At 35.3% G+C, this 27,398-nt stretch overlaps 1 protein-coding gene across 3 annotated transcripts in view; it reads left to right on the top strand.

Moving 5' to 3' along the window:
* The first annotated feature begins 10,824 nt into the window (after window positions 1-10,824).
* The window catches only part of LOC126970968 (nucleolar protein 4-like), a 197,495-nt gene continuing 180,921 nt past the window's right edge, over window positions 10,825-27,398 (top strand). For all 3 annotated transcript variants that reach the window (XM_050817122.1, XM_050817121.1, XM_050817120.1), the window contains exon 1: window positions 10,825-11,684. In XM_050817122.1, coding sequence (XP_050673079.1) covers window positions 11,169-11,684 — 516 coding nt within the window. In that variant the 5' untranslated portion in view covers window positions 10,825-11,168. The remainder of the gene's footprint in view (window positions 11,685-27,398) is intronic.

The raw sequence follows: 27,398 nt of genomic DNA, 5'->3' as shown, positions 1-27,398 counted from the left end.
AGAAGAAGGCTTGTATAGTACTTTTCTCAAATAGAGCGCGGAAATTAAATCTATACAGTGAATCTTATTTTATTTATTTATTTAAGATGTACCAACAATAACTTAACATTAACAATTGATTTTCACTCACATACTAATTCTAGGTTGGTTATTCTAAATAAGTACATACAGCATTTTAATTATGAAAAAATTAAGTAACTTAGTAATAAATCTTAATTCTAGAAACTATACAATGCAAATAATTATAAAGTGGTAAGTGTGGAATTACAAAAAATAAAAGTAAGAATAATAAGTCCTTAACAATCTAATACAAATTATTATCTACCGTGGTCGTTATTTTTTCTAAAACTTTATTTCTAAATGGCTTAAACGTGTCGTGAAAAATGTCAACGTCATGATCGTTGATATCATTGTCGCCTCTTGAATATCAGGTAGCGTTATAGTAAGTTCTCATCAGTATACATGACCTGGCCAGACATATTTCATGCGTCTGATTCTTGCTATGGCATCAGTCAGTTTAGTCTTCTCTCTTATATATTTACCTATTGTTTATTTTGTCTGTAATTCGGATCAGTCGCATACTTTTTTAACATACATCCATTCCATTTTTATTTGGCTGACGGCAATCTTCCTTTTATCCTCCTTAGTGCCTGATGCCATGATGAGACGATTCAAGATGGACGGCAAAAGTTACTTAATGGATACCATGGGAAGGCACAAAGAGGGAAACGAGGAGATGGGGTGATATTTATAATCTAAGAGTTGGAAAGGACTTGATGAGAAGGGCCTGAGATAGAGTGTATTGAAAAGGTTTAAGGGGGACACCTTAGCCACAGAGGCAACTACTACTTACATATTACTGGGTTCGAATCACGGTAGGTGCAATCATTTATATGATGATTATGAATGTTTGTTTCCGAGTCATGAATGTTTATATGTATTTAGGTATGTTTAAGTAAGTATATTGTATTAAATATATCGTTGTCTTGTGCCCATACTTACAGGCTATGCCTAGTTTGGGGCAATAATTTGTGTGAAGGTGTGTCATTATTTTTAAAGGATATAGGAAAATAAAGGATTTTTTTATAGTAAGTTCATCAAATTCATCGTCATATAAAATTCAATATTATCATTACTTAAATATTTTCTTTCAATTATTTTGTATAATATCCTTATTAAGTCATCTTTTGTCGAATACAAAGACTTCAAAATCAATGACGAACAACCAACAACAATAATTTATTGTGTTAATTTGTTTTTTTTTTCAATAAACTTCTATTTGGACAGGATTGAACATTTAACCTGATAATTTGTTATGTTCGGAGAAAAAGCTCGTTCCATTTTTAAATTTCACGTCAGATATGAGTTTACTATGTAATTTATTTGGACCCTAACACGTATATGGATTTTCATACAACTTGTGCAAAATACTTTTGTAATCACGGAGAGGCAGCTACACTGTCCGTGCCCATAGTATGTAACATTGCGACTCCGACCTTGAAAGAGTAAAGTCAAAACCCCAGGAGTGTGACCATAATTGTCAGAATCAAGCCGGATTGTTCCCCGGATACATACGCTCGTAATATACTACACAAATATCGAGCTCCTTACAATAAAAAATTCTTGTACGAGTCGGCTGTATGTATGTATTACACATACAAACAAGTTACATAAAAACTTTGTCATACACTAGTCGCACAAGTACCAGAAACACATGACATATACGTAGGTGTTTGTTTTGCGGTAGGCGAGGTTATAGAGTGCACGGGACGCCGCGCCGCGCTGCCATGTCGATGTCGACCCGCGCCGCGCCTCGGTGAATTATTGTGTGAAAAGCGCGCTCTAACAATGTTGATACTTTTGTGCATTTATTACATAAATACACGTTTTGTATTGGTTGTGTTGAATTAAACTTCTTGGCGCAATAACCATCTAAACTAAATAAACGAGTACAATTTTTTGGCATTTACCTTGATCAATGTAATATTCGTAACTCGTCGTATAGTCATTCGCTGGCATTACCGCTTTATCAAGCTGCTGTTTCGTAGAACGTCAGTCGCCTTACTTAAAATTTAATAATTACCTATAGATAACATTTATATCACTACGTATCCGTTTATAATATGATGAAAGTAGTAAGCCTCAATAAATAGTGACTATATAAACAATTTTGTCTCATACGACTCAGCTTGTTCTATGTAAGACGAGGTCAAGAGATCAAAATCCTTAACTCATGTATTCCATTATATTTTTATTTATTTACTCGTGATGATCAGTAAATATATTCAATTACTATATAACAAAAAATAATCAGTGGGTGGGCTACTAGATGAGAAGGAATCACCACAACCCATGCTCTCATGCAAACTAGAGGATTTTATCACTTGAGTTAGATTGACGTCACTCGTCACTTGCTGACCTTTGAGACTCTTTTTTGAAGGTACCTGCGTCATGTCAAACTGTGAAGTTCGTTTTAAATAGGTATACAGTAATTTTAGTCTAGGAAAAAATATTTTAATGTGAGTCTTCATAAAATTTTATTCATTCATGCATTCACAAAAACTAAGTTGACCATCGGTGGCACTGTCTTCTTGTTGACATCATTTAACTATGAACCACATAAAGCTAAAAAATATTACTACATACGAAATATTATTTCAAGTATTAGCACGGGTTGTTCGCAGTATAGCCGTCTGGTAGCGCTGAGTGGCGCTCGGCGCGGCTGCTTTGTTCCCGGGCTGGCAGGCGGCGGCCGACACGAACACACCTAGGGCTGCACCTTCATTATTATTTATTTAAAATTATTCCTATTATTTAAACTAACTTTTTTTTATAAAAATAAATACATGAAATATAACATTGTAAATTATTATTCATAAGCGAGTAGCAAAAAAAAAGCTCGGAGTAAAGATAGGTATTAATAAAAAAAATCCCATGATGTAAAGAAACAATGCTAGTAAATATTTATAAGTCTGATAATTGTTTTATGTTATCCAGCTTCCAAATGCATGCATTATATACAAAACAAGTTACGTGGTGCGCACGTTCTTATTCTTAGTACAGAAAACTGAAAAATCCTAAGTTAGGTTTCGAATACTTGGTCTTAGAAGTCTCTTGTAATACACACATTGCATACATTAAGTATAGACTGAGGCATGTTCACACTACTTATATTAGATAATATATTCAATTAATTAAATCTAAGAGATTATCTATTCTGTGGGTAAAATATTCATAAATAATTTTCTTAAATTTAATTAACGGTCTACATAAAAATAACTGCATAAATGGTTTAGAACAGATACAAACAAAACTACATATTTTCATGACTATGATAACTGGAACATATTAATTAAGAAAGTTTTGTAGTGACAGCCCTAGTGGAAACGGGACGACAGCAATATCGCTGAGTGCGACGGGCGGCAGGCGGCAACAGCGACAGCTAGCTGTAAGAGCGAGTCGCGCCTAATTTACTTCGCCGTGCGACCGCCTGCCCCCCTCTGAGCGCCTGGTATATTTCATATTATCATCATTTTATGACGTAACCTTTACTTATTAATTAAATTATTTATTTATTTACAAATAATTTTATTAATGAAGGAGTAAGTGGTAAGGTACGTTAAAAGATTTTTATACACATGCATTTTTTTTATTCTCGTCATAATATGAATTAGGTGTGAATTTTAAAATCTTACGAAATTGTGAGACGAATTTTCCAAAATATCCAATATAGATTATGACGAGGCTCAGAATGTGTGTGGCCTTTAAGGGCTCAATTTTCGAGTTGCGATACAAGCGTCGACGATAATGATCAACTGCTCGGTCGACTAGAAAGAAACCCCACAAAATTTAAATCATATAACAGAACAAAATTTAATCAGAGGCAACCAACTTTGAAAACTAAAAAACTATTACATCGCGTCATTGTCTAAAATCTAAATAAAGTATGTATACTTTCTTGATGTTAGAATCATTCATCATTAAAGACCATTAGAATAATATGGTTACAATATATTCTTTTATTCAGGTACCTTGACACCTCTGCGAAAGGTTGAGGCCGAATAAATGAAAGTAGGTATTGACACTCTTTAATCGCCAAATCACAGTTACACTTTTATTCTTCTTTTATCTTAAGTAAATCTCGACTTGCAGAGACTTATAGAATAATTCCATATCAAATTCTAAGTTAAAGAGGGTGAAATCTCAAATTATTCGAGTTAAAGAGGATACGTAATAAATTAAATTGGCTTCTTGAGATTTTGGGCTGTAGAGGTTGGTCGACTCATAACCGCGCCGCAATAATAATGTGTCTTGTCAATCGTCCAAAATGCGTGATACCACAGATACATTTGAACGAAACACAATGAACAGATTATTTTATTATCATGCATGAAACTAAACGAACGTGTTTGCTTGGAGTAATTTTATTTACAAACGTGTTACAGAATCTTGTAACAACGTACCAGAGCATCAGAAACATGAGGAAATGCGCTTAGCCGCTCAGTAAGTACTAAGCGGAAAAACGTGGCGGGTGCCTCGTGGTAAAATGAAAATATATCCGCTGCGCCAAGCTTTGCAGATAAGCCGTGTGAGGGGGCCAGTTCCAGTGAAAACTAGGTGTCACTAGGGATGCGAATATAAACAAAAATCGATATCGATTAATAATTTTGCATAAGCATCCATGTACGGCCGTTTAAGGTGATTAAACAGTAGCAGTTCAACGTTTTCATGCATGGTCTGTGCTTTTTTCTATTTCTCTTGTCATTATATCTATGGATAGTACATCAGGCGGCGGTTATTAAAATATGATGCTCCGTAACTGGCTGAAATAAATAAGGAAGCCCGAGAGCGTAAGTAAGACTTTACTGTCCTGTACAAATTAAACTAACCGCTATTTCGAAGCTATTTTTATAATATTAAATATTTATTATATAATTTACTATAATATGCTATTTTTATAATATTATATTAAATTAAATTATTATTATCGACAACTACAATATAGGCACGCATTTCACTCAGGGCTCAAATAGTTAGCCGGTTGGTAACCGCCCGACGCGCGACGGGACGAATTAGAGAATTCTGTTTGAATCATATCACCAGAGTGAACGTGGAAAATGAATAAATATGGATTTATTTGCTTTATTTTTTAGAGGTAAAGGAACAAGATGAGTAAGAGTTTCACCTGATGGTAAGTGACACCCTGCCTATTATCATAAAGTGCCGCTCAGGATTCTTGAAAGCCCCAAACAATTGCGCAATTGTCACTTTGAAATAAGACATTGTCTTTTTTTCACTGGTATAATATAACTAAATAGAAAAGGGTGTGTATATAAAAGGAGATTAAAGTTCACAGGGAAATACTATACCACCTCTTACTGCGTACTTGGGCTCGTAATTGGACTGATGAAGGACCTACGAAAGGACCGAACTAGTCGGTACCGACACCGATGACACGTGAATAAAGCTGTATGTATAAATAAATTATAAGTAGGTGTTTGCTTTTGGTCAATTATTTTATAAATTTCAAAATATAATTAAATTTAATAAATGTCACCAGAATTATTACAAATTTGTTTAAACAAGACAAGTGCTGACCGGGCAAACGTTGTTTTAATTATATTAAGTACCTCGCGCCCACTCATTGTATGAATTTACCGAAACGTGGGATGTTGACTCAATAATAAAATGTCTCGGTCTTGGTTTCCGTGTATGGCTTGATTTTATTATTCTACCGTTTTAAGTATCTGCGAAAATGCCGGAAAAGTAATATGGCCTTAAAAATATATGGCGCGTATGACTCTAATTAGTTTAAAGTTTAAACTAGAATTTGACTATCCAAATTTACAAATTTACCTTAATTTCATATTTACCGCCATTAATCATGTAAATTTAATGAAAATATCTAAGAATAAAATATTAAATACCAAAAATAAATACATTACTGTTACACCTCGTTTGTTTGCACTAACACCGTATTGAATCGCGGAGTCTGCGATCTTCTGCGTCAACAAGTTTCACCTGACCTATGCTTCCCTAGTACATGTTTCATCTTGCAATGCCAATATCGTGCTATGCGCAAAGAAGGCACAGTAGACGTACATATTATGTCTACTGTGATTCCGGTCCTTTTTAACACATATAAATAAATAAATAATTATTATAGTTAATTTCGCTCAAATAAACAGTTTTTTTAATATTATGTCTCTTTTCAATCAGAATCTGCATGTAAGCTACGATAAAATTACTTATAACAATACGTCTAAGCCAGAATTATTATAATTATAATTGCATAATGAGATTGTATTTTTTATCCCAAAAAAATGCTTTATTATATTAATTTATATGGCGATACAACGATTGCCGGGTCTATTATTTATGATATTAAATTCTCTGATATTAAATTGTAGTATACCGGAGTTTACTTAATAGGTGAAGAGTTAAATTTCGTAAGTATGATGGAATAATGGAACTGCTGGAAAATAATATTTATAAATTATTAGATTCAATATTGTGCATTTGAAGTGGAGGTGCATTAATAAAGTATGTACTTACGCACTGGAGCCAGCGTCAGATAACTTTTCTAGGACCGATATATCAATTACCACAGACAAAACTATGTTGTCCTGGTAGATCAGTTGGAGTGGTCACCGTTGCGCATGGATGATAATCTCATGAAAGCCGAGATAGAAACAAACACATCCAACACACAGTACATACAAGTTGCACCCAAGTTTACCGACACTTATGGTGTAAAAATATATGCAGCGTATGACTCTCAGAACATGTAAAAGATACTGTTCTGTGGTATAACTGTAATTACTTTAGGCAGGATTTTAATTATTTTACAAAACCTTATTTTCCGGTTTACCGCCATGAACCATGTAAATTGTGTCTAGTCAATTATCTATCTAAGAATAAAGTATTATGTACCAAAAATGCATACATGACTGATAACCACGTTTGTTTGCATTAACAACATATTTTATCGCGGAGTCTGAGATCTTCCGCGTCAACAAGTTCCACCCGACCCATGCTTCCCTAGTACATATTTCATCTTAACTATAAATGTGAAATGCGCATAGGGATTGTCGTCGTCCCTTTTACGCAGCTAATTGACGTGCTATTAATATTAAATATCATTAATTTTTATATCTTACGAACAGTTTTTGCAGTTACTTTAACGAGGCTTGAGGATAACTCAAATCTCTTTGATTTTTAACCGTTATTAATAATCGTTTTAAATATTGTTTTCAAATCTCCAAGTGTATCTGTTATTATCATTTCATTAGTAACTTAAAGTCAATAACAACGTTATTGAATATTAAGGAATATAATATACGCATATAAATTGGTATTGACACAGATATGTACTATGTGCCTTAAATTTCTTATTCTCAATTATTATTATTTAATGTTTTTTAAAATATGAAATTTATAATGAATGATATATAGAATAGAAAATGAAACAATTTTCCGCTTTATTTTTATTTGATGATGAAATAGTAAAATACTCCTGGAACTCCACCATTTCATTTAACTGAGATTATTATTTCATTTGAATACATTAAGACCACTCACATTTTAAAAAAATTCACTTTTGAAATAAATTTATTGAGAATAAGATTAATATTATTAAAGTTAGATTGGCACATATATACATATTTATAAGTTGTTATACATATTTATAAACTTTTGCTTATTTATATATTTTTTAAACGATGTAAAAAATTAAAATGCGCCTAAAGACTTCAAAAACTGTTCGTGAGAACGAAATGATAAAATTATGGACACGTCAATTTGATGTGTAAAAATAGTCCAAGACAGACGACAGACAAAATTCCCTATTGCACATTCTGAATTAAGTTAAAATATGTACTAGGGAAGCATGGGTCAGGTAGAACTTGTTAACACAGAAGATCACAGACTCCGCGGTACAACACAGCCATTGTAGAATACTGTATTTTTGATTGAAAAGAGAGGCCGTTGAATTTCATGTATGTTCTTCTCACGAGCTCTACTTTTTTCGAACATTATTTGGTAGATTAAGTAATTTAAAAGAAATATGAGTGATGCTTTTAAGGCGGTTAGTTTAAGCCTAATTGCATAAAGTTGATATGACTTTGAATACGGGTTTAGTGCACACAAACGTGGTTTAACAGTTATATTATTTATTTTTGTTATATAATTGTTTATGTTAGTTACAGTCATACGCTGCATATATTTTTATACCTTATTAAGAGATCAGGAAATTTATTGTTGATTCAACATCCCACGTGTCAGTCGGGAAACTTGTGTGCAAGGTATTATATTATGTACTTTGAATTTTGGCTTTGGTACGTATCTTGGCTTTCATGAAATCACTCCAACTGATCTACCAGGACAACATAGTTTCTTCTGTGGTGATTGGTGAAAGATTGGTCCCAATAATATAAGCTGTTATGATATTTTGTAGTTAGTATATAATATAAAATATCAAAGGACATACTGTTTAAAATTATGAGTGTTTTAAGGAAACATTGCAGACTGGAAATAGCCGCAGTGATACTTAAAAAACGGTTCACTTACAAAAGTATTTAAAGATAAACAGTGTGTGGACAATCAAAAGACAAAAGGTGTAAAATAAAAAACTCTGTGCCTTAAGCGATTCTCTCTTAAACAGCATAAAGCAAATAATTACTATTTCTAATAATTTAGATTCATCACAACATACACAGAACTAAGCGCGGCTAGAACTAATAATAAAATAATAACGAGATGAGATAGAACGATCAACGAACGCTACTAAGAGTAAGACGTCACTCGTTAGAGCAAGATGGCACTAGATGCGCCCGCGCTGCTCGCACTATCAGCCAGTCGCCACGGTACGCTTTAACCTCTTACGTACATCTGATCGCCTGGTAGGATGCGCACAAATCGCGCAAGTGCGCGTACTGCGCGCAGCCTGTGGTCGCGTGCTTGAGATGCGCGCGCGCATGTACCTCACGAGATTTTAAATATAGCTTCTATTCCATGATACTCACAAAGTTCATTTTACTTGAAACATTGTTTGTTCAGATTATGACTGTTTTGTCGCTCTGTGCCATCGATCGAACATTTAGGAAACTTTATATTTTATTAAGGGTTACATAATTTTATAATTTCAACACAATTTTAAATTAGAACTAACTGTACTAATTATGATACTTATTACATATTATTATTTGCCAAAGGTATTTTCGTAAATACTTTTTTTTAAGCTAAAATACATAATATATGTATTATTACTATGACTTACACACAAAAATAAAATATTCATACCTAGATCAATTTTAGAAAAAATAATATTAGATAGCTAAATAGTGTACATACAGGTCAAATCGATTCAATGACCTTTCTACTAATATAAATTTTGAATGTCTTCTCGTTTGATTTTTAAAAAGTTATTGATATTATTTAAAGATTTTTGATATCTTTAATGGTTACGGAATAATAGCCTAATAACACGAAACGATTACACCTGTATATATATTAATATTATATTATATTATTTTGTTTTGTATTTCTTATTTCAGCTTTGAATAAGATTAAAAATTATATTTAATTCTCAGATCAGCTGATTAAAGTAGATACCTAAATATTATTATGATACTACCTATTTAAGTTTAAGAAAGGTCGGTAAGTAAATATGTATTTAAAATGAGATTGATTTTACTTAAATTTTATTAATTCAGCAACGATAGATTGCAAGTCAGCACTTGGAAGTTAGCGAGCTGCTCATCTATTATATATAATAAATTAATTTATGTATATTTATTAAGTATTATCAACAGAAATGCTCAGTAGTCCAAACGCGAAAAATGAAGCACCCTTTTTCCAAATAAATTGATTATTTCGTGCGGTGTCAGCCAAACCGGCTCTTTTAAAAAAAAAAAAAAAATCAAATTCAAGATTTCTATATTTGGTATTAAATACATTTTACAAAATTACTTAAATCTACTTATTAAAGCAATTTACAATTAAGCCTTATATATGTAGGTATCAGAAAACTTATTTCTACAACCCTATCTACGTATTGAGGGATAAAACTTTATTATGCTTAAAAACTAATACATGAGGTTTGTGGGGGGGGAATCCAGGAAACTGGGAAAACCTGGCTATTTGCTATTGATATAACGTAATATTAATCGTAACCTATCACTTAACCTAACTTAAGACTAATGACTAGAACTTAAAACTAACTTAAAAACTAGGTAAATAAATACATAGATATGTATACATACATATATAACATAAATATAAGAGGGGGGAGGGGGGGGATCTTGGGAAAGGGAAGGAGGGAGAGGGAATAGGAGGCCAGTTTTCGCCGTTATTTAATTCTTATAACTAAACCAATTTACAATATATTGGTTTTACATTTATTCAGACCTAGCTAGAACTCTGTGTGCGTGAGTGTGTGTTTGTCTATACGCTAGTGTTCTGTGAGCTCTAACCAGTTGTGATGTGGACCGGCTCTTTTACTAAACGACAAAACGTCAAAACAAATCGCGAATTGAACTCTAATACACCAGGCGCCCAGAAAATTTAAGTAGTGAACAATAACAGCGTTATCACAAGGACAAGCCGACACAGACGATCCACAAGCGTCAAGCAGCCATTATCGGACGAGTACGGTCGCCGGTCGGCACTCCGCAAGTCGGCAGATTGTTTTGTGGGCAATTAACACTGCCCTGCCCGCACGTGCCGCCTCCGATCCCACAGCCAGCTGCCAATCGTTGTTCACCATTCCTGATTCCGTATTCGACTCAATTCTCAGTACTCAGTCAGTTCGCCGCGCGCGTTCCACGCTTGCGGTCGTATGATAGGGATGTTACGTCATTTTTCGTAGAAATCTTTCGTGTTTTGCACACTACTTCGCGTAATATGTAGTACATGACGAGAAAAGTTTTGTTGGTTTGGATTTAATTCCTATGAAAGTAGAGAAAAAATAACCAATAAATTTAATAAACTATACTTGTGTGACTTTTTACTAAGGTTCTGCTTCTATATAAATAATTCTAAATTATAAACTTCGTTCCAAGTAGAATATACCTAGTTGAGATAAGTTATATTATTTTTTGAAAAAATTTTAGTGAATGTGTGTGTGAGATGGATTGAGTTGCAGATATTTATTTATATAGGCATTAAAAATGGCTGCAGTAATGATAAAAGATCGTGGCCTCCGGAAGAAGTTGACTCAAGAAGGTATTCCAGAAAAAACACCTAAAAAGCCTTGTAAACGCAAGGCAACCCCAGGCAGTTCAAAAGATAAGAAAAATGAACAAAACAACAACAAGAGACCAAAAATACAAACCGGTGATCCCAAACTGGACTTATTTACGACGTACCAACCGTGGGTTATTCAAACTTATGGTGATTTGGCGAAAACTAAGACGATAACTTTGAAGAAGTACGCTCGGATTCTGCGAACTCTGCGTGGCGAGGAATGCAATAGCTCAGACAGTTCGAAGTTTCGTTTTTGGGTGAAAGCCAAGGGTTTCCATGTCGGGAAACCGCCTGGTTATGATGCTAAGCCGGCAGATGGAATAGTGTGCAGATATAGTGTGGTTGATGCAGAGGGTTGCTCGAGGGGTCTTGATGGCCAGGAGCTGTACAGTGGATCTCAAAATGACCCTCCCTTGTACATTCCAACACCACCTGTAAAGGTAAGTTTAGTTATAAATGATTATATTTTTAAAAATGACAATTTACAACTCCATGGTACTTTAAAAAATAAGCTCGAGCCTGCATGTACGAAACAAACGGCTGCTCACATAGTCTCATAAAAATAATTATGTCGAAAAATCCTGACCTTACCCTTTACAAGATCTAGTTCGAAATACTAAGAAAACATAACATTAAAGAAGTTTCATTGTCATATCGGTCATTGTCGCGTCACGCCATTGCGAGGCACGATCTAAAATCACAATACTTTTTATTTAAACAATAAACAGCTTTAAGGCGTAGGACACAAAGACGATACTGCTATATTGACATGTGTGTGAGTGAAAACGCAAGTGGAGAGATCAAAGAACAGGTGAAATGTGCCACGATGGTACCAGGCTCGCATGAGTTTCGATGAGGTTACATCTATTTACCGCTACTACGGACGGATTGGAACAGCTCACGTACAACATCGCGTAACAATAATTTATCTCCATCGCTTCACTTCGTGCATTTATTTTACACTTTATATTTAAGTAAAAATAAAAATATTTCGAATAGTCTACATTATATACTATAATTAATAGTTAACTTAAAAGTTAAAAATAGCCCCGCGAGCTAGGGATCAAAATAATTCATCATATGAATGATTCGAACTCGGGGATATAATATTATGAATAAGATACACCATTTTGAATGCAAATTGTAAGTCTAGAACTTCATTCGTTTAGATTCGAAACTATTGGTTGAATACATCTTTACTCATAAGCGTTATGAATGACTTACATAATTTGAGTTTTAATGCTTAAAAGTCGTGAAAATGAAAAATTGAAATCTCTTTCTCATGTTCTCGCTACCCTAAAGGCGATAGTACTAGCACAGTATTAGAATTGGTTTAACAACCTAAGTCCACACGATGCGAGAGTACTTAACCTAGAATTTTTCGTATCAATAAAATTGTTTTAATTAATCTTATCTGTAATTAGATTGGTGAAAAAAGGCAACATCTTGACCTTTCTCCAAAGATGTTACATCAAGATTCAACAACCGCAAAGTATACAAACTTTTCGTACTTCGTAGTTCTAACCGCGCGATATTATTGGCTCTTCAACTCTATGCTGCCCTAGTACTTTGTATCGAGCGTATCGATACCAAATCGAACCCTATTTGAACAACTATCGAATACGAACTTGACTGTCGTACTCGATTGCCATTCTTTTTTATTATCTGTGCGTTTTACTTGTAGGATTGGATAGTTTGCATTCATGAGAACGGTTGAAATTGAGATTTTTTTAATCTTTAGATAAAATTTTATATTATTTTTACACATTGGTATTTATTTTATCGACAATATACATACAGCTTTTACTGTAGAAGAGCCCTCCTAAGAATTTCGTATTAAAATCTAATCTTCTGTTTTAATAAATTTACGTGTTAGTAAATAATTTTTTTTTATACTTATGATAACAAAGGGAAAGCTAGGCAGTATGTTCATAAGACTTATACTGTCTGTTGTCACATATTATACGGATTTTCTGTTAGATTACCATTGTTTAGGGTTCCCAAATGTATTACGATGCCTTATTTGTTTGTCTGTAGGAGTGAAAATCGAATATTATTAAAAAATATTAATTAAATAAAAAATATGCTTTGTATAAATCGCATACACCTAAAAGGCCGGCAACGCTCCTGTGATTCCTCTGGTGTTGAAGGAGAATGTGGACAGCGGTGATCACTTCAGAGCGGCCAACCCGTCGGAATATCTTTTATACAAACTCTAGTACGTGATTATGGCGTCTTTCTTAAGAAAATACAAATTTCAAGAGACAAATTCAGTATAATCCTGATAATAATATCTGCTTTTTTGTGCAAATTTTACCTGAACTTTGGCCGTTCATAAAGTATCCATACATTGTAAAAGTAAAGAAAACATTGCGATACAAACCTCGCGCATGTAATGGACATTATCTATGACGACCTGTATAGCCGAGCGGTTAGTGATCTTACCTACTAAGCTAGAGGTCCCGGGTTCGAATGCCGGTAGGTGCAAGCAATTATATGATGAATATGGATGTTTGTTTCCGAGTCATGGATGTTTAAATGTATTTATGTATGTTTAAGTAAATATATTGTATTAAATATATTATTGTCTTGTAACCCATAACACAGGCTATATATGCCTAACTTGGGGCAAGACAATTTGTGTAAAAAGTGTGTCAATATTATTATTATTATGATAAATATTTATTTCACAAATTTGTAAAGATTCTTAAAAAACACTTTTTACCAGTGAGCTCCTTTGGACAGGATGCCGGCTAATTTATGGGTACCACAACGGCGCCTTTGTCTACCGTGAAGCAGTAATGTGTAAGCATTATTCGCAAATCAGACCGAAACATATTACTGCTTCACGGCAGAAATAGGTGCCATACACTAGCCGGCAACCTGTGCAAAGAATTTTGCCGTTTTGGAGGAAATTTATCTCAATATTGCTCCCGCTAAAATAATAATTAATAATAGCGGATCTATAAAAAGTGATTCAAGATGGCGACGCGTCCTCGACAGGGCTCCCACTTGGTCGGCAATTAAATTACAACGCGTCATCACACAGCGACCTGGCGGGCTATGAAATACTTAACAACGACGTTCTCCTTATTTTCCTGTGTTTATTGGTGACGTACTGTTGTATTCAGTTTATATTATTATGTATATTAATTTACACATATATAATGATAATGGTCTTTGTTTGAGGCTCTTTCACGCCTAAACCACTGATCGTATCGACATGAAACTACCACCATTCGATGCGAAATTAACGATTGCGCAAAACCATGCATTTATTACAGGGCGACGCATGAAACAAGTAACATATCTAATATTTGATCATCTTTTTAAATATATCCCAGGACATTCATAATAAAATTTCAAATATTAGCTTTATAATTTAACGTATACTTACTAGTTGGCGTACCTTAGCTAATTCGGTGGAAATAAAAAGGCAAAATGCAAAATCGTCAAATCGTAAAGTTGGCAAGCGTTTCACCGCAGCCGGGCTCAGAATTTTCCTGGATTATAAAGTTCGCTCACTGTGCGCATTGCGGGATCTAAGAACTAGGATTACGGTACACCACTTTTAATTAGTAGCATTGTTAATCCGACAACATTGGCTTAGCGATGATAAACAATTTACAAATGTTCGAAGACGCGTCAAACATTATCTATCTACATATTCATGTTGTTTTTAAAACACATGATCAACAACTTGTTTGAACTTCATTCGTTTAAACTCTTCTAAAAAAGCGATTCACTCGAATGTATAAAACGTGCAGTCATTGACAGATTGACAGATGACGGCTATAATCTTGTGTAAACGGAGATACCCGGGATCCACTACGTTATAACTGTTCACTTTCAAACTTAGCCGGAATACAGATCGCCGTCAATCGCGATACTGTAATTACTACTATTTCAAACTTATAGCAAATGACTGCACGTTTCATACTAAACTAAATTACAATTTTTTATTCAGGCAGCCAGCCTCTTATTACGTAGTATTTACATCCTCTTTGCTATCTAAAATATTTCTACTCCACAATAAATCTAAAATATTGCTTCTACAAATAAAAGGAGATTTTGACATTTGGTTGTCGAGACAACTTAAAACATCATAATATAATAGACGTCAAAATTTTGCGGAAATTTGACGTTCTATCTTGTTACGATTAATATACATCATACGATTTCCCTGAATCGGAACGTAACTTCATCACAATCGGAACTGAACCGTCAACAAGACGTCTTATAAGCATTCGAAATTTAAATTTTTGACCAAAGGTCGTTTCGGTCCTATTCCTGGCTTGCTTAGATAATTTATGCATCTAGGAAGTGCCTAGTCTAAGTACTCTCTACAGATCTGACCCTACGACTCCGCTTTGCGGTTGCTTAAGCGGGTTATATCTAGTAAAGAGCGTGTATTACGTACTATGGTATTCTGAGGGCATTTTTACTCCTAAAATCGATTTTCGATATATCGTGGCATTAGTCGTGTCGAATCCTACTCTTAGTTACATCGTATCCAATGTCGAAACGATGATTGAACGAACGAAACATTTTTCTATCGAACCTTGTGGTCTACTCGCAAAATCGACAACGATACATTCGGAACGATACGATATATCGAATATATCGCACCTACCCTACTTCTCTGACATTTTTAACTAAGAGTAGGGTTAGGACTGATAATGTCGAAAAATATTTCGTTCGTTCAATCATCGTTTCGACATTGAATATGTAACTAAAAGTAGGATTCGACACGACTAATGCCACGATATATCGAATATCTATTTTAGGAGTAGGCCCCCAGGTTCGAGTGACCGTACCTGAACCACTGCTGTGTGATACATGTGTTGACAAGTTTTTTTTTTTTTTTTTGATAATAAGGGACGAGACGAGCAGGACGTTCAGCTGATGGTAATTGATACGCTATGCCCATTACAACGCAGTGCCGCTCAGGATTCTAAAAAAACCCAAAAATTCTGAGCGGCACTAAAATTGCGCTCGTCACCTTGAGACATAAGATGGTAAGTCTCATATGCCCAGTAATTAAGTCAGTGCTGTCCTAAGTTAGGAAGGCTTACATTTTAAGATATGTTGTACTAACACTAGGTTTTTTAAGTTACTTTGTTATTAACACATTATGATCCTTTGTTGGTCGAAACAAAGAATTTATTATTATTATAACTTTATAGTTACAGACTGAAAATGTCTTTCAAAAAGGTCTACTATTGTATCGTGTTCAATACGGAACTTTTGTTGTACTTGTGTGTACGAGTTGACTTGCAGTTGATCGTGTTTATCTGCCTTGAGAGTTTTTTTTTATTTAGTCCACTAAACTGACTACAATTGTATGGATTGCAAAGTAGTAAATATACAAAAATACTATTTATCAATAGAGTCTACTGGATGTGGATGTGGCATGCGTGATTAAGTGAAACAATAACTACAGCGCAACAAAACACGCTTATCAAACAAGCTTGATAAAAACAGGACTTATACTAACAGCCACTAACAAGAATAAAATACGCCCTCAAGGAAGTTACTTTTGGCAAACCCTAATAGGTATACTATACTATATGCTTAAGCTATCACGCAGTATATACTGTGTATGCTGGCTACACACAATTATATATATATATACATACACACACACACACAACTGAAAAGTGAAAGGTGCGCGAGAAATGATGCGCACCAAAAACGTTACTATACCATTTGATGAGTAGGTTTTACTCTCCATATTTTTCTCATACTGGGCGCCTTATATGAAAATCGATTCTTAAGGAGTAAACTCCAAAAAAGATTAACAGATTACTTACTTGAGTTCACTACCAATCGTAAGAATCGGACATTTCTGATTCATTTACAAAAGTTAGAGGCAAATAAATATTTTTTGGAACTATGAATTCAAAAGCTGACTTCAAAGTGACGAGATGACAAAGACGTTCGCCTGATGGTTAGTTCAGATAAGCCTTACCCTACAGTGCAGGGCCGCTTATATTACTGTTGTCTCTAACTCATCTTGAAAATAAACGGCATTTAGTTTCTCAAAATTGATTCCTTTAGAATTATTTTTGATGTAATTGCTAATATACTAGATATTACTACCGCTTCGAAAAAAAATGGCGCTCTGAGAGGAAGAAGCGGTGCAAGCAGGGGCGTACATACTATATACGCAATTAGCCAGAACCAACCTCGTATAGCACTAGTGTTAAAGTTGATTTAGTTTAATTTTGTTCTGTAATTTATTACTAAACTATTGAACACCTACTCATAAATCTTTCCTTACGCTACATCCTAAATACCTATGGTATGCAGTCTCCAGATTGCATATTCGATATACAACTACAATATTTAGACCTCAAAACCTAGTACTGTCGGACTAAAATGCGATACTACGATAAGTTAAACTTGGGCGCAAGATATTCTATTCTACATGAGAGATTCTACATGATGTTCCAAAAATGACTAAATATAATAAAAAGTTGTGTTTTTAATTGTGTTCGTGTTTATAATAAGTTACCGAGTAGCATTAAAAATTTTAATTCTAGATTATTTAAGATAAGCTATATAGTTGGCTAAATGCTTATAATTTTTATAGTGTTAATTTATGGAAATGAAATTCTGATATTCATTGTAGTTAAATATTTGCATGCTAGGAATAGTGCTGGCAAAACATATAAGCTCATTATTATAATATTTTAACACCATTGTATACTATGTTTTTTGCAAATGAACGTATTATTATTAAGAAACTCTCCCAGCATTCTTTATTTGCGCTCTTTGCTATATATCATCTTGGTTATAGACAGTCTCTCAAAGAAAAAATTAAAGAAATAAATATTATGACTGTTCATTGTCAGTACATTTATAAAAATTAAATATACGTTCACAAAAATCGTCACCTTTTTGCTCTTAATAGTGATTTTCATTATTATAACACTAGAAATAAGGGATTGCTTGTAACTAATTCTGGTAGGCTTCATAAGATACATAATAGCTTTAAGGGTTAATATATACACTTTTATAATAAAGTCCCAGCCACTGTTCAGGCATTATCTATAAATAAATTTATAATATCTGAATATCTAAGTGATCGGACAGCCTGGGACTAGATTATGATTGTTTCCGAATTTTCCACCATTTGTTTCCGAAGCGGTAGTAGTATCTAGTATATTAGAAATGACATCTAAAGGAATCAATTTTGAGAAAATAAAAGCCTTTTTTAATTCAATATACAAAATTGTACCCTCATTGTTATAAAATAATCATAATCTAGCCCCAGGCTGTCCGATCACTTAGATATTTAGCTGTGGAGTAGTAGGACTTACAACGGAGCCATTTTTTAATAAAACATTTAAATTTATGTATAGATAATGCCTGAACAGTGGCTGGGACTTTATTATACAAGTGTATACATTTACCGTTAATGCTATTATGTACCTTATGAAGCCTACTAGAATTAGTTACAAGCAATCCATTATTTCTAGTGTTGTAATAATTAAATATCACAAAAAGGATACATTTTCTCTTATTTAAATATATTTATTCCTTTCATTATCTTTCGATAAGGGAGACCTTTAAATACCTTTCCTTTATTTTTTACATGTGGCTAAAGTGTAATGAGAATGATGACGCGCGCAAAGCTAGTGTTAATCAATTTTGACACCTGTCTCCAGTGACATTTGACATTGCTCTCTCCTGGGTTAATAGCTAAGATCAAACTAAGTCTTTTCAGTTCGCTACAATAAAATTTATGAACCGAGTGGCAACCCTACGTATTACTGATAAAAAATAAAAACTAAAAATGGCGCTATAAATCCGGCCCGTGCCGACGACGCGGATGGACGAGCGGCGGGCGCGGGAGACGCGTCGGTCGCGGGCCGTGTTGTAAATTATGGCGGGAACGGATGGCTAAACTGCTAACTGCGCGGCCGGATGGCGAATGGGCCTGGCTGCGACACCACAATGCTCTCTGGGAAAAATTATTGACAGGACGTTCGAAATTTGAAATGCAGACTCATATGAGCATAGAGATTATTATTATAGAGATGCATATACCTAACTAATAATAACATTATTTGTTTATATCTATACAGAGATTTTAAGTTGTATAGAAGAATCTACGTATATATTATACGTATCGGGGAAGAGAGGACTCGTAGATTTCCGGTTCCACATCGCACGTTATATACATGTCACGAAATTATTATTTTATCGGTAAATCCGGCTCGAATATGTACGGCTCACGTATTACATAACGACCTGTATTAGGTCGCTACTAGATAGAGAATAATTGTGCTAATTTTGATATTACTTTATTAAATTGCTGTTAAATTAAGGCTATATATGAGGTGATATAATGAATGAGAGCACTCGGTCGCTGCTGTGAATGAACTGATCGCCACGGAGCGCCTTACGCGGTTAAGATTACATTATTAAAATAATTATTTGTTCAATGCTCGAACAATATTAATGTTTATTACTAATATAATGTTTATAATGTGTGCTGACTGCTGTAATATAATAAATACTAAAAAAAAATCTCTCCTAAACGAGCCCCAAAATATTATTTTTTGAGTTCCTGTCAATTTATCACTTTGTTTGTGCAAGATTATTTAAAAAAATCATGCTCCCGGTTACATTTGTTTTATTGAAATCGTTTCACAAATAATCATGAAAAATTATTTGCCATTGTAAGAATGCAAGTAGGAAAATACTTATAAAAGTATATCAGAGTACTGGCGAGAATCGTATATATTCCGAAGATTTTTTAATGTAAGTATTAACATTAACTTCTTATAACTCAGTTCTTTGTTCCTTAATTTACGAATTAATAATAATTAAGAATAAAAGTCATTTAATTCTACAATTTAATAAACTTTTAAAAGACAAAAGATAGTTGCAGTAGTTTTAGTTCTATGTATTATACAAAATAATCACTCATATACTTATTGATGGAATAGGTACATGAATAAAAACAAAATACATGTAATTAATAATACAAACATTTTAAGAATAAGAAATATAGAGAAAAAAATATCAAGCCCGCTCGCCTCATTCGTAAAAGCTGGTACCGCGTTCGCATTGCGGGCGTTCTCCGGGCGGCAGAGTACTAGGCTCGCAGCGCTTGTGAGAGATAACCCCTGGGGCCGACAGAGTGGGGGAGCACGGGGGGAGATAAATGCGCGGGTAATTGGTTCGCGCCGCCCGAGGCGAGCCGGGAGCCGTGGTATCGCGCTTTACCAACGCCGACGGCGCCCCCGGTGTTGGGTGAAGACTAAACATGACACAGAGACACCTACGACGTTTAAAATTATATTTATAATAAAAATGAATCAAAGCAATTTATTCGGATTACACGATACACGACACAGATATATTATATTATTAAATTGCTAAATCCTAATATACACAATGTGAGTAGTTACTTTTAAAACCAATATTCTCAATAGTACGTAGGGGCTTATGATCAATAATAATACTACATAAATACTTGCCGTTTACAGTAGTGATCTCACAGCACTAGATGAGTGGTAACCCCGTAATGAGATGGACCACTGATTGTGTTTATTTTAACTACCAGTTGAAGAAATAGGTAAACTAGGACTTAAACAAGAACGGCTATTTAACAACCCGTTTTTTCTTGAGATCCGTACCTACTTTTCTACTTTGTCCTTGTTCCTCATAGTGATGAGTAAACGTAGCGTTGCAAATAGTCATCGCTTAGTTGTGTATCTTTTAACTTTTGATTTTGGACAGTGTACCGAAATTGACCCCATTCCTACCGCCATATTCCACAATTTGCACCAAAAGTTATAAAATGAACATAATCCACACCATCTATGTGGCGTTCCTCCATAGCACGGCAAAGCTCATATGATTACTCTGGTGTTTCAAGATAGCACGTTCCCACTCATCACTTACCAAAATTACTATCTTGGATTATCTATATATTCATTAATATTTGATGTTGGTTATATAAACAATGATAATAATGTTATAATAATATATTTTAGTAAAATAAATAATAATAAGTGTAAAATAAAATCAAAATATAATTATTTTACCGAAGTCGACTCCACAGTTTGCCGCTGCTCTTGTCACGGCCCGGCGAGTTATAGCTATGTCATGTGGCCACCGGCGCGCCACTTTATACATCCGACCCGCCCGACGCGCCGCGACTTGTGCACACAGCTTTATTGTATACGTGCCAGTAACAGTGTGTACCTGCCTTTTATTATTTATATCGCTACAGAGTATAGACGATAGAGTCTGTGTCAACCGTATTTTAATTTTAGAACAGTGTGATTCGAATTTCAATTTTTCGAATCTTCCTCAAAATTGGAAGAAAGAAAACATGTTCATAGAGATAAACTTACATCAGTGTTAGTTTCATAATAAAAAGTTGTAAGATACAATTCAATCGAATACGGCTAATGCCCCGTGTAAGTTCCTGGTAATGGACATTATAATTTATTTGCTTTATATGGAACCTGTGTTCTATTATTATTCATTCTCATGATAATTAAAAAAAAAAATCTTATATAAGTCACTGTGTCTATAGCTACGTATCTTAATTACATTCACCCATAACTACAACAACAATTCTCACATTATTATTACCACATTCGGCCGTGAAGCAATAATGTGTAAGCATTACTGTGTTTCGGTCTGAAGGGCACCGTAGCTAGTTAAATTACTGGGCAAGTGATACTTGACATCTTATGTCTCTAGGTGACGAGCGCAGGTGTAGTGTCGCTTAGAATTTTTGGGTTTTTCAATAATCTTGAGCGGCACTGCATTTTAATGGGCAGGGCATATCAATTACTATCAGCTGAACGTCCTGCTCATCTCGTCCCTTATTTTCATAAAAAAAAAACTATCAATATTGCCATTGTATTTAAAATCTAAGATAATTTATACATCTAGACCACAAACGTCGAAAAAACTGAGTTTAGAACTAACCTCTATTTTGAGCAATTCACGCACACCAACACAAAGTGTCATAGAAATCGCGAGTGTAAGACGTAACTTGTCACGCACACTAAACTAATATTCCTGGCCTGTTTTTAACGGTTGTCTAACAGCAAGAGACTCTTTCTAGACGTATTAATTATCTTAGTCAAAAATTTATGATTACTAAACACATATTAATAAAATATACCTACTTTACGAAATAGACAAGAATCTAACATTTTTTATTTTGTTTTATATATGTAGGAGTATTGGTAAGAAAACCACAATAAAAGAAGTATTCAGAAATATTTACATCCGACAAAGGCTTCCGGAAAAGATGCCCACCATGATCGGTCCTGTGCTCCCCTCATCCAACGTATTCCGACGATCTTGACCAGAACGTCAGTCCATCTTGTGGGGGGTCTACCAACACTTAAATCCCATCATGCCTAAAGATATGTTAATATTTTTAGTGATAGGTATATGACAACATTTTTTGTAAATGAGTTATGATTATATGTCCTACGTAGTGGCGCTATATCCAATTTAACGTTACCAGCGGAAAATCAAGACGCTTGTAAAGTTAATTCAACCCCATTTGTCAAACTATGATAAAACTCATGAACAGACACATACGTACCGGTCAAATTCATTCCCTCCTTTTTCATTTGCTGTAGTCGGGAAATAGAAAAATAGACACTTATACATAAAGAACTATCAGAAAATTAAGTATAAGTAAGTGTCCGTAATACTCTACTTATAAAAATAAAATTAAGATTATGATTGTAAAAATATTTGAACGATGCGATTTTTGTTGTCAAATTTTACTTGTGTATTAATCCTAAAAGTGAGGGTTATGACTTTAAAAATATAACAAATTTGTTTAGATTTACAAGAGCGACATCACAAGTCAATTTCCTAATATGCAAATACTGGGGTTGAGCAGGTTATCAACTGTAAAGTAGATGCTGTAGATGAAGCCACAACCTGAGAGTTGAACAAAACATACAAGATTTTATGACGATAGGTCACTCGAACGGTTAGCACAGTTCGAAGAATTTGAAAATTATAAAAATAAAATCTAGAATCAAATTGTAGTTTTACAATCAGTAAATCAGGTTATAAACAACTCCGTCCAGAGACATCTCTGGAACGTATAGGCTAGGAATTATAAAAAAGAAAAATCAACAATAATTTGAGTTATTTAATCAACAATTTATTTGTCTTAATGTTCAATGACATCCTAAACGACCTATAACGTAGCGTACCGTAATATTATGACCTCGTAGAGTACTAGTACGAGTACAAACTACACTTAAAGGACGAGACGAGCAGGACATTCAGCTGATGGTAATTGATACGCCCTGCCCATTACAATGCAGTGCCGCTCAGGATTCTTGAGAAACCCAAAAATTCTGAGTGACACCACAATTATTGTGCTCGCCACCTTGAGACATACATTTGTCCAGTAATTTCACTAGCTACAGACCGAAACAATGATGCTTACATATTACTTCACTGTAGAAATATGCACGGTATCCATAATCTAGCCGGCATCCTGTGCAAAGGAGCCTCCCACTGGTATCATTGGTCAAATTCCCGATTCTTGGAACATACCTACTTGTAGGTCTAGGTATACTGTTATTTCTTTAGTGTCTTATTAATAAACACAATGTAAAGTTACTCCAGGTTTAAAATTACTTCTCCCTGTCCCCCTGGAATAACTTTACATCGCGTTCATTAGTAACACAGTTAATGATTTATTAGCCAGATTTCTCACTTAACTCTACAGATACTCACTAGACAATATTTACTTAGTATATTAATGGACATTATTACATATTATATATATATATTACTAGCTGACGTGGCAGACTTCGTACTGCCTCAATCGATAAATAAAAGACCTAAACATTTATATGTACGTCAAATAGTATTGTTTGCGTTCAGAAATTTAATTTGTGACTGTACGGTGGTTTGGTTCCGTACAGAGTAAAACACAAGTTAGGCTCAAATGGTATATTGAAACCTTAACTTATGCTATATGGTAAAATGGTAAAATGTTGGTATGGTAATGAGCACGCGAATCGATCGGCGGCTTGTCGCGAACTGGTTACAATATTACTTAGGAAATAACGCGAGGCGACGTAAACGCTGATACGCGAAACGTGATGTACAGTCGACATGCTGTTGACCGTACATGCTGCCACCGCGAGAGAAGAAAGAGTGGTGGTGAAGATGGTACAAAAAAGAAATGGTTATGGTTAGCGAGTGACGTGAGACAAGGTGATAAACAAATTTGCATTATCTAATGGTAACCTTAATGTCTCTAGCCACAGTAATCACTAAAATTATGCCTATGCACTACAGGAGAAGTGGATTGGTCTTTCACTTCATCACTACACTTATCACTATTTTTACTAGCACTAGATTGCCCGTGGTTAACTACACTTACACACTGGTCACTAACACTATACACAAACGCTGCGTTCGTCAGACCCCGCGGCTCAGGGCGCGGCGGGTGCGACGCGGCTGGCCCTGCGCCAGCGGCTGCCGGCGCGGGCGGCGCGCTGGAGTCCTGGCGTCGGCTGCGGCGCGGGCACCACCGCCGCACGGCGTACGCGGCGGCCCCGGCCACCAGCACACCCGCCACCACGTATATCGCGACGTAGTGGTGAACGTCGTGATAAGATATACCACCCTTTAGACCACTCTCTGAATTCATTTGTTTTATTTTTGCGCCTATATCATCTAGCTCCTGATCGTAACCACCCATCACTGATGCTGGCTCCGAAATCAGCGACACGAACGTCTTATTCTGGTTAAAGATGTGGTTGATGGGGTGAATGTCTATAGCTGGTATATCCGTCTGTATGGTTAATGTATTGTTCTGAAGCCTCCGAGCATAAATGGTAATGTCTTGTCCTTTCAGAACACAATCTGGACCCAACCTAATAATGCCGCTATTATTAAGATGATTGGAAAACATTTGCTCTCCACAGATGATACGTACTGGATACGAGTCGCAGCAAAAGAAAAAGTATGTATTGACCTCGCTTAGCTGAGACCACCAATCTAGACATTTGGCAGTTTTGGTTCTGCACTGCTTCGTCTCCTGGTCTTTGGAGCACATGACGTCATCATGACTCATATGAGAAATTGGTTTTTCCAAAGGACAAAGTTGTGTCTCAGTATCTAAATGAAGACAATTATTTAATTCTAAGTGTGATATGGTCATAAATGAGTCTCTTCGTAAGTTGATCGCAATGTAATCCGAAACTGGAACTAGGGTGACCATGGTTTTGCCGTTCCGTCTTGGTACAGGATAAATTTTATATACTTGGTAATGGTCTCTACTCACTAATGGTATTCTAATTTCAAAAATAAAATAGTCATTTAGCATTTTCGCTCTGACCTTGAGTAAATGGTACATTTTGGTTAATTCTGTATGCGTGTTCTCTATTGGTAAACTTAAATCGTTGGACAATCTTCCGGAAATAATATTTAATTCTTCTAGAAGCTGGTCGGGTTTCAAAAGATGTATGTTGAACTTCCCAAAGTACACCTCCGAAACAGTATCTAAAAGAACATCCTGCACATTCTTCAAATTCGACTCCAAGCTGTTAGCTGCCATAGCGCATAATAAAAATTCATTATTGTTTTCCACGTCTTTCAATTGACTCTTGACATCATTGGTAGCGTTCTTTAACTGGTTAAGGTAATGAGTAAATATTTTATATTGTTTGTCAATTGAGCCTTGCATCCTCTTCAATACATTATATTCTGCTTCTATTACGGAAGTCTGGTTTTTCCATAGAGCAGCAAGATGGTTTTGGTTTTCCCTAATTAAATCGATGTCCTGAATATACTGCTTAGCGAATTGGTCATCGAGTACACCGAACAGCGCGTGTGCAACATTACCCACAGCGTTGATAAGGCCGCGCCTGCGCCGCGCGTGCCCGCGTGGGAACTGCTGCGTCGACAGAATGTTATTGTAATGCGATAACTCTGTATAACTGTGCTGTAATTGTATTAAAATAGATTCACAATGGTTTTTGACTGACGATTCCTTGCAAATATATTCCATATGATCAATATATTTGGATAACAATTTACTGCCTTGCCAATATGGTTTTAAATCGTAGTATACAACTAGTTTCCATTCGTCCTGAACTAGTCGCATGGTTGATATTTTATCTAAATATAAACTTTGACTGTCGTTGAAGTTTATAGCGTTGTATGCACACGTGGCTGGTGAAAATAAAAAGGTAAACAACATAAGTGCCATGGTAAATAAATTAACAATTCCTCTTCTAGCTCGTCGCTTTGGTTTTGGTAAATCGTCGTTCGACTGGTGTTTCGGCTGGTTATGGTCAGTGGTTTCATGAATTTGGTTACTGTCTTCGTCGTTGGAGTGGTTAATAGGTAAAAGAGATAGTTTGACTACTGGTCGCTTCATAATGCCATTTTTGGTTTTAACAGAGACTACTCGAACTAGCCCATCTTGCCCCGGATGTAGCTGCACGATTCGACCGAGAGCCCATTTACCCGGTGGCAGGTTAGCATCGTGTATAATTACAATGCCGCCAACATTTAAATTTGGTTGTGAACGTCGCCACTTGGACCTAGCGTTCAACTGTGTGAGGTACTCCGCTCTCCATCTCTTCCACACATCTTGGTAAATCTTCTGCACTAACTGCCATCTGGTTCGTAAGTCGTGTTCTGACTCAACAATGGTCAATGTTGGTCCACTGGACAGAAAATGAGAAGGGGTCAAACAATCTAAGTCTTCGACGTCTTCACTCAGCGGGCACAGAGGTCTGGAGTTAAGGCATCCTTCTAGCTGAGCTAGAAGAGTAGAGAACTCCTCGTAGGTGAGTTTTTGTTCTCCTATTACTCGCTTCAGGTGGTATTTCAAGCTCTTCACTGCAGCCTCCCAGAGACCGCCTGCGCTTGGCCAAGATGGTGCGTTGAAGTGCCATTCTATCGACATTTCAGCTATTTCTGCATAAAACTGGGCATTCAATATGGTTTTCAAGTTAACAATCTCCTCTTGCAAAACTCTATTTGCTTTTATAAAGTTCGTCCCGTTGTCACTGTAAATGTGACCGGGCGATCCTCTCCTGGCCGCAAGTCTTCTGAGGGCTGCCAAAAATGCTGAGGCGGTGAGATCAGAGACCAACTCCAAATGTACAGCCTTG

Source organism: Leptidea sinapis, chromosome 22 (genome assembly GCF_905404315.1).
Source record: "Leptidea sinapis chromosome 22, ilLepSina1.1, whole genome shotgun sequence".
Classification (NCBI taxonomy): domain Eukaryota; kingdom Metazoa; phylum Arthropoda; class Insecta; order Lepidoptera; family Pieridae; genus Leptidea; species Leptidea sinapis.
The sequence above is the reverse complement of the archived record's forward strand: the minus strand, read 5'-3'. Positions and strand labels throughout refer to the sequence as shown.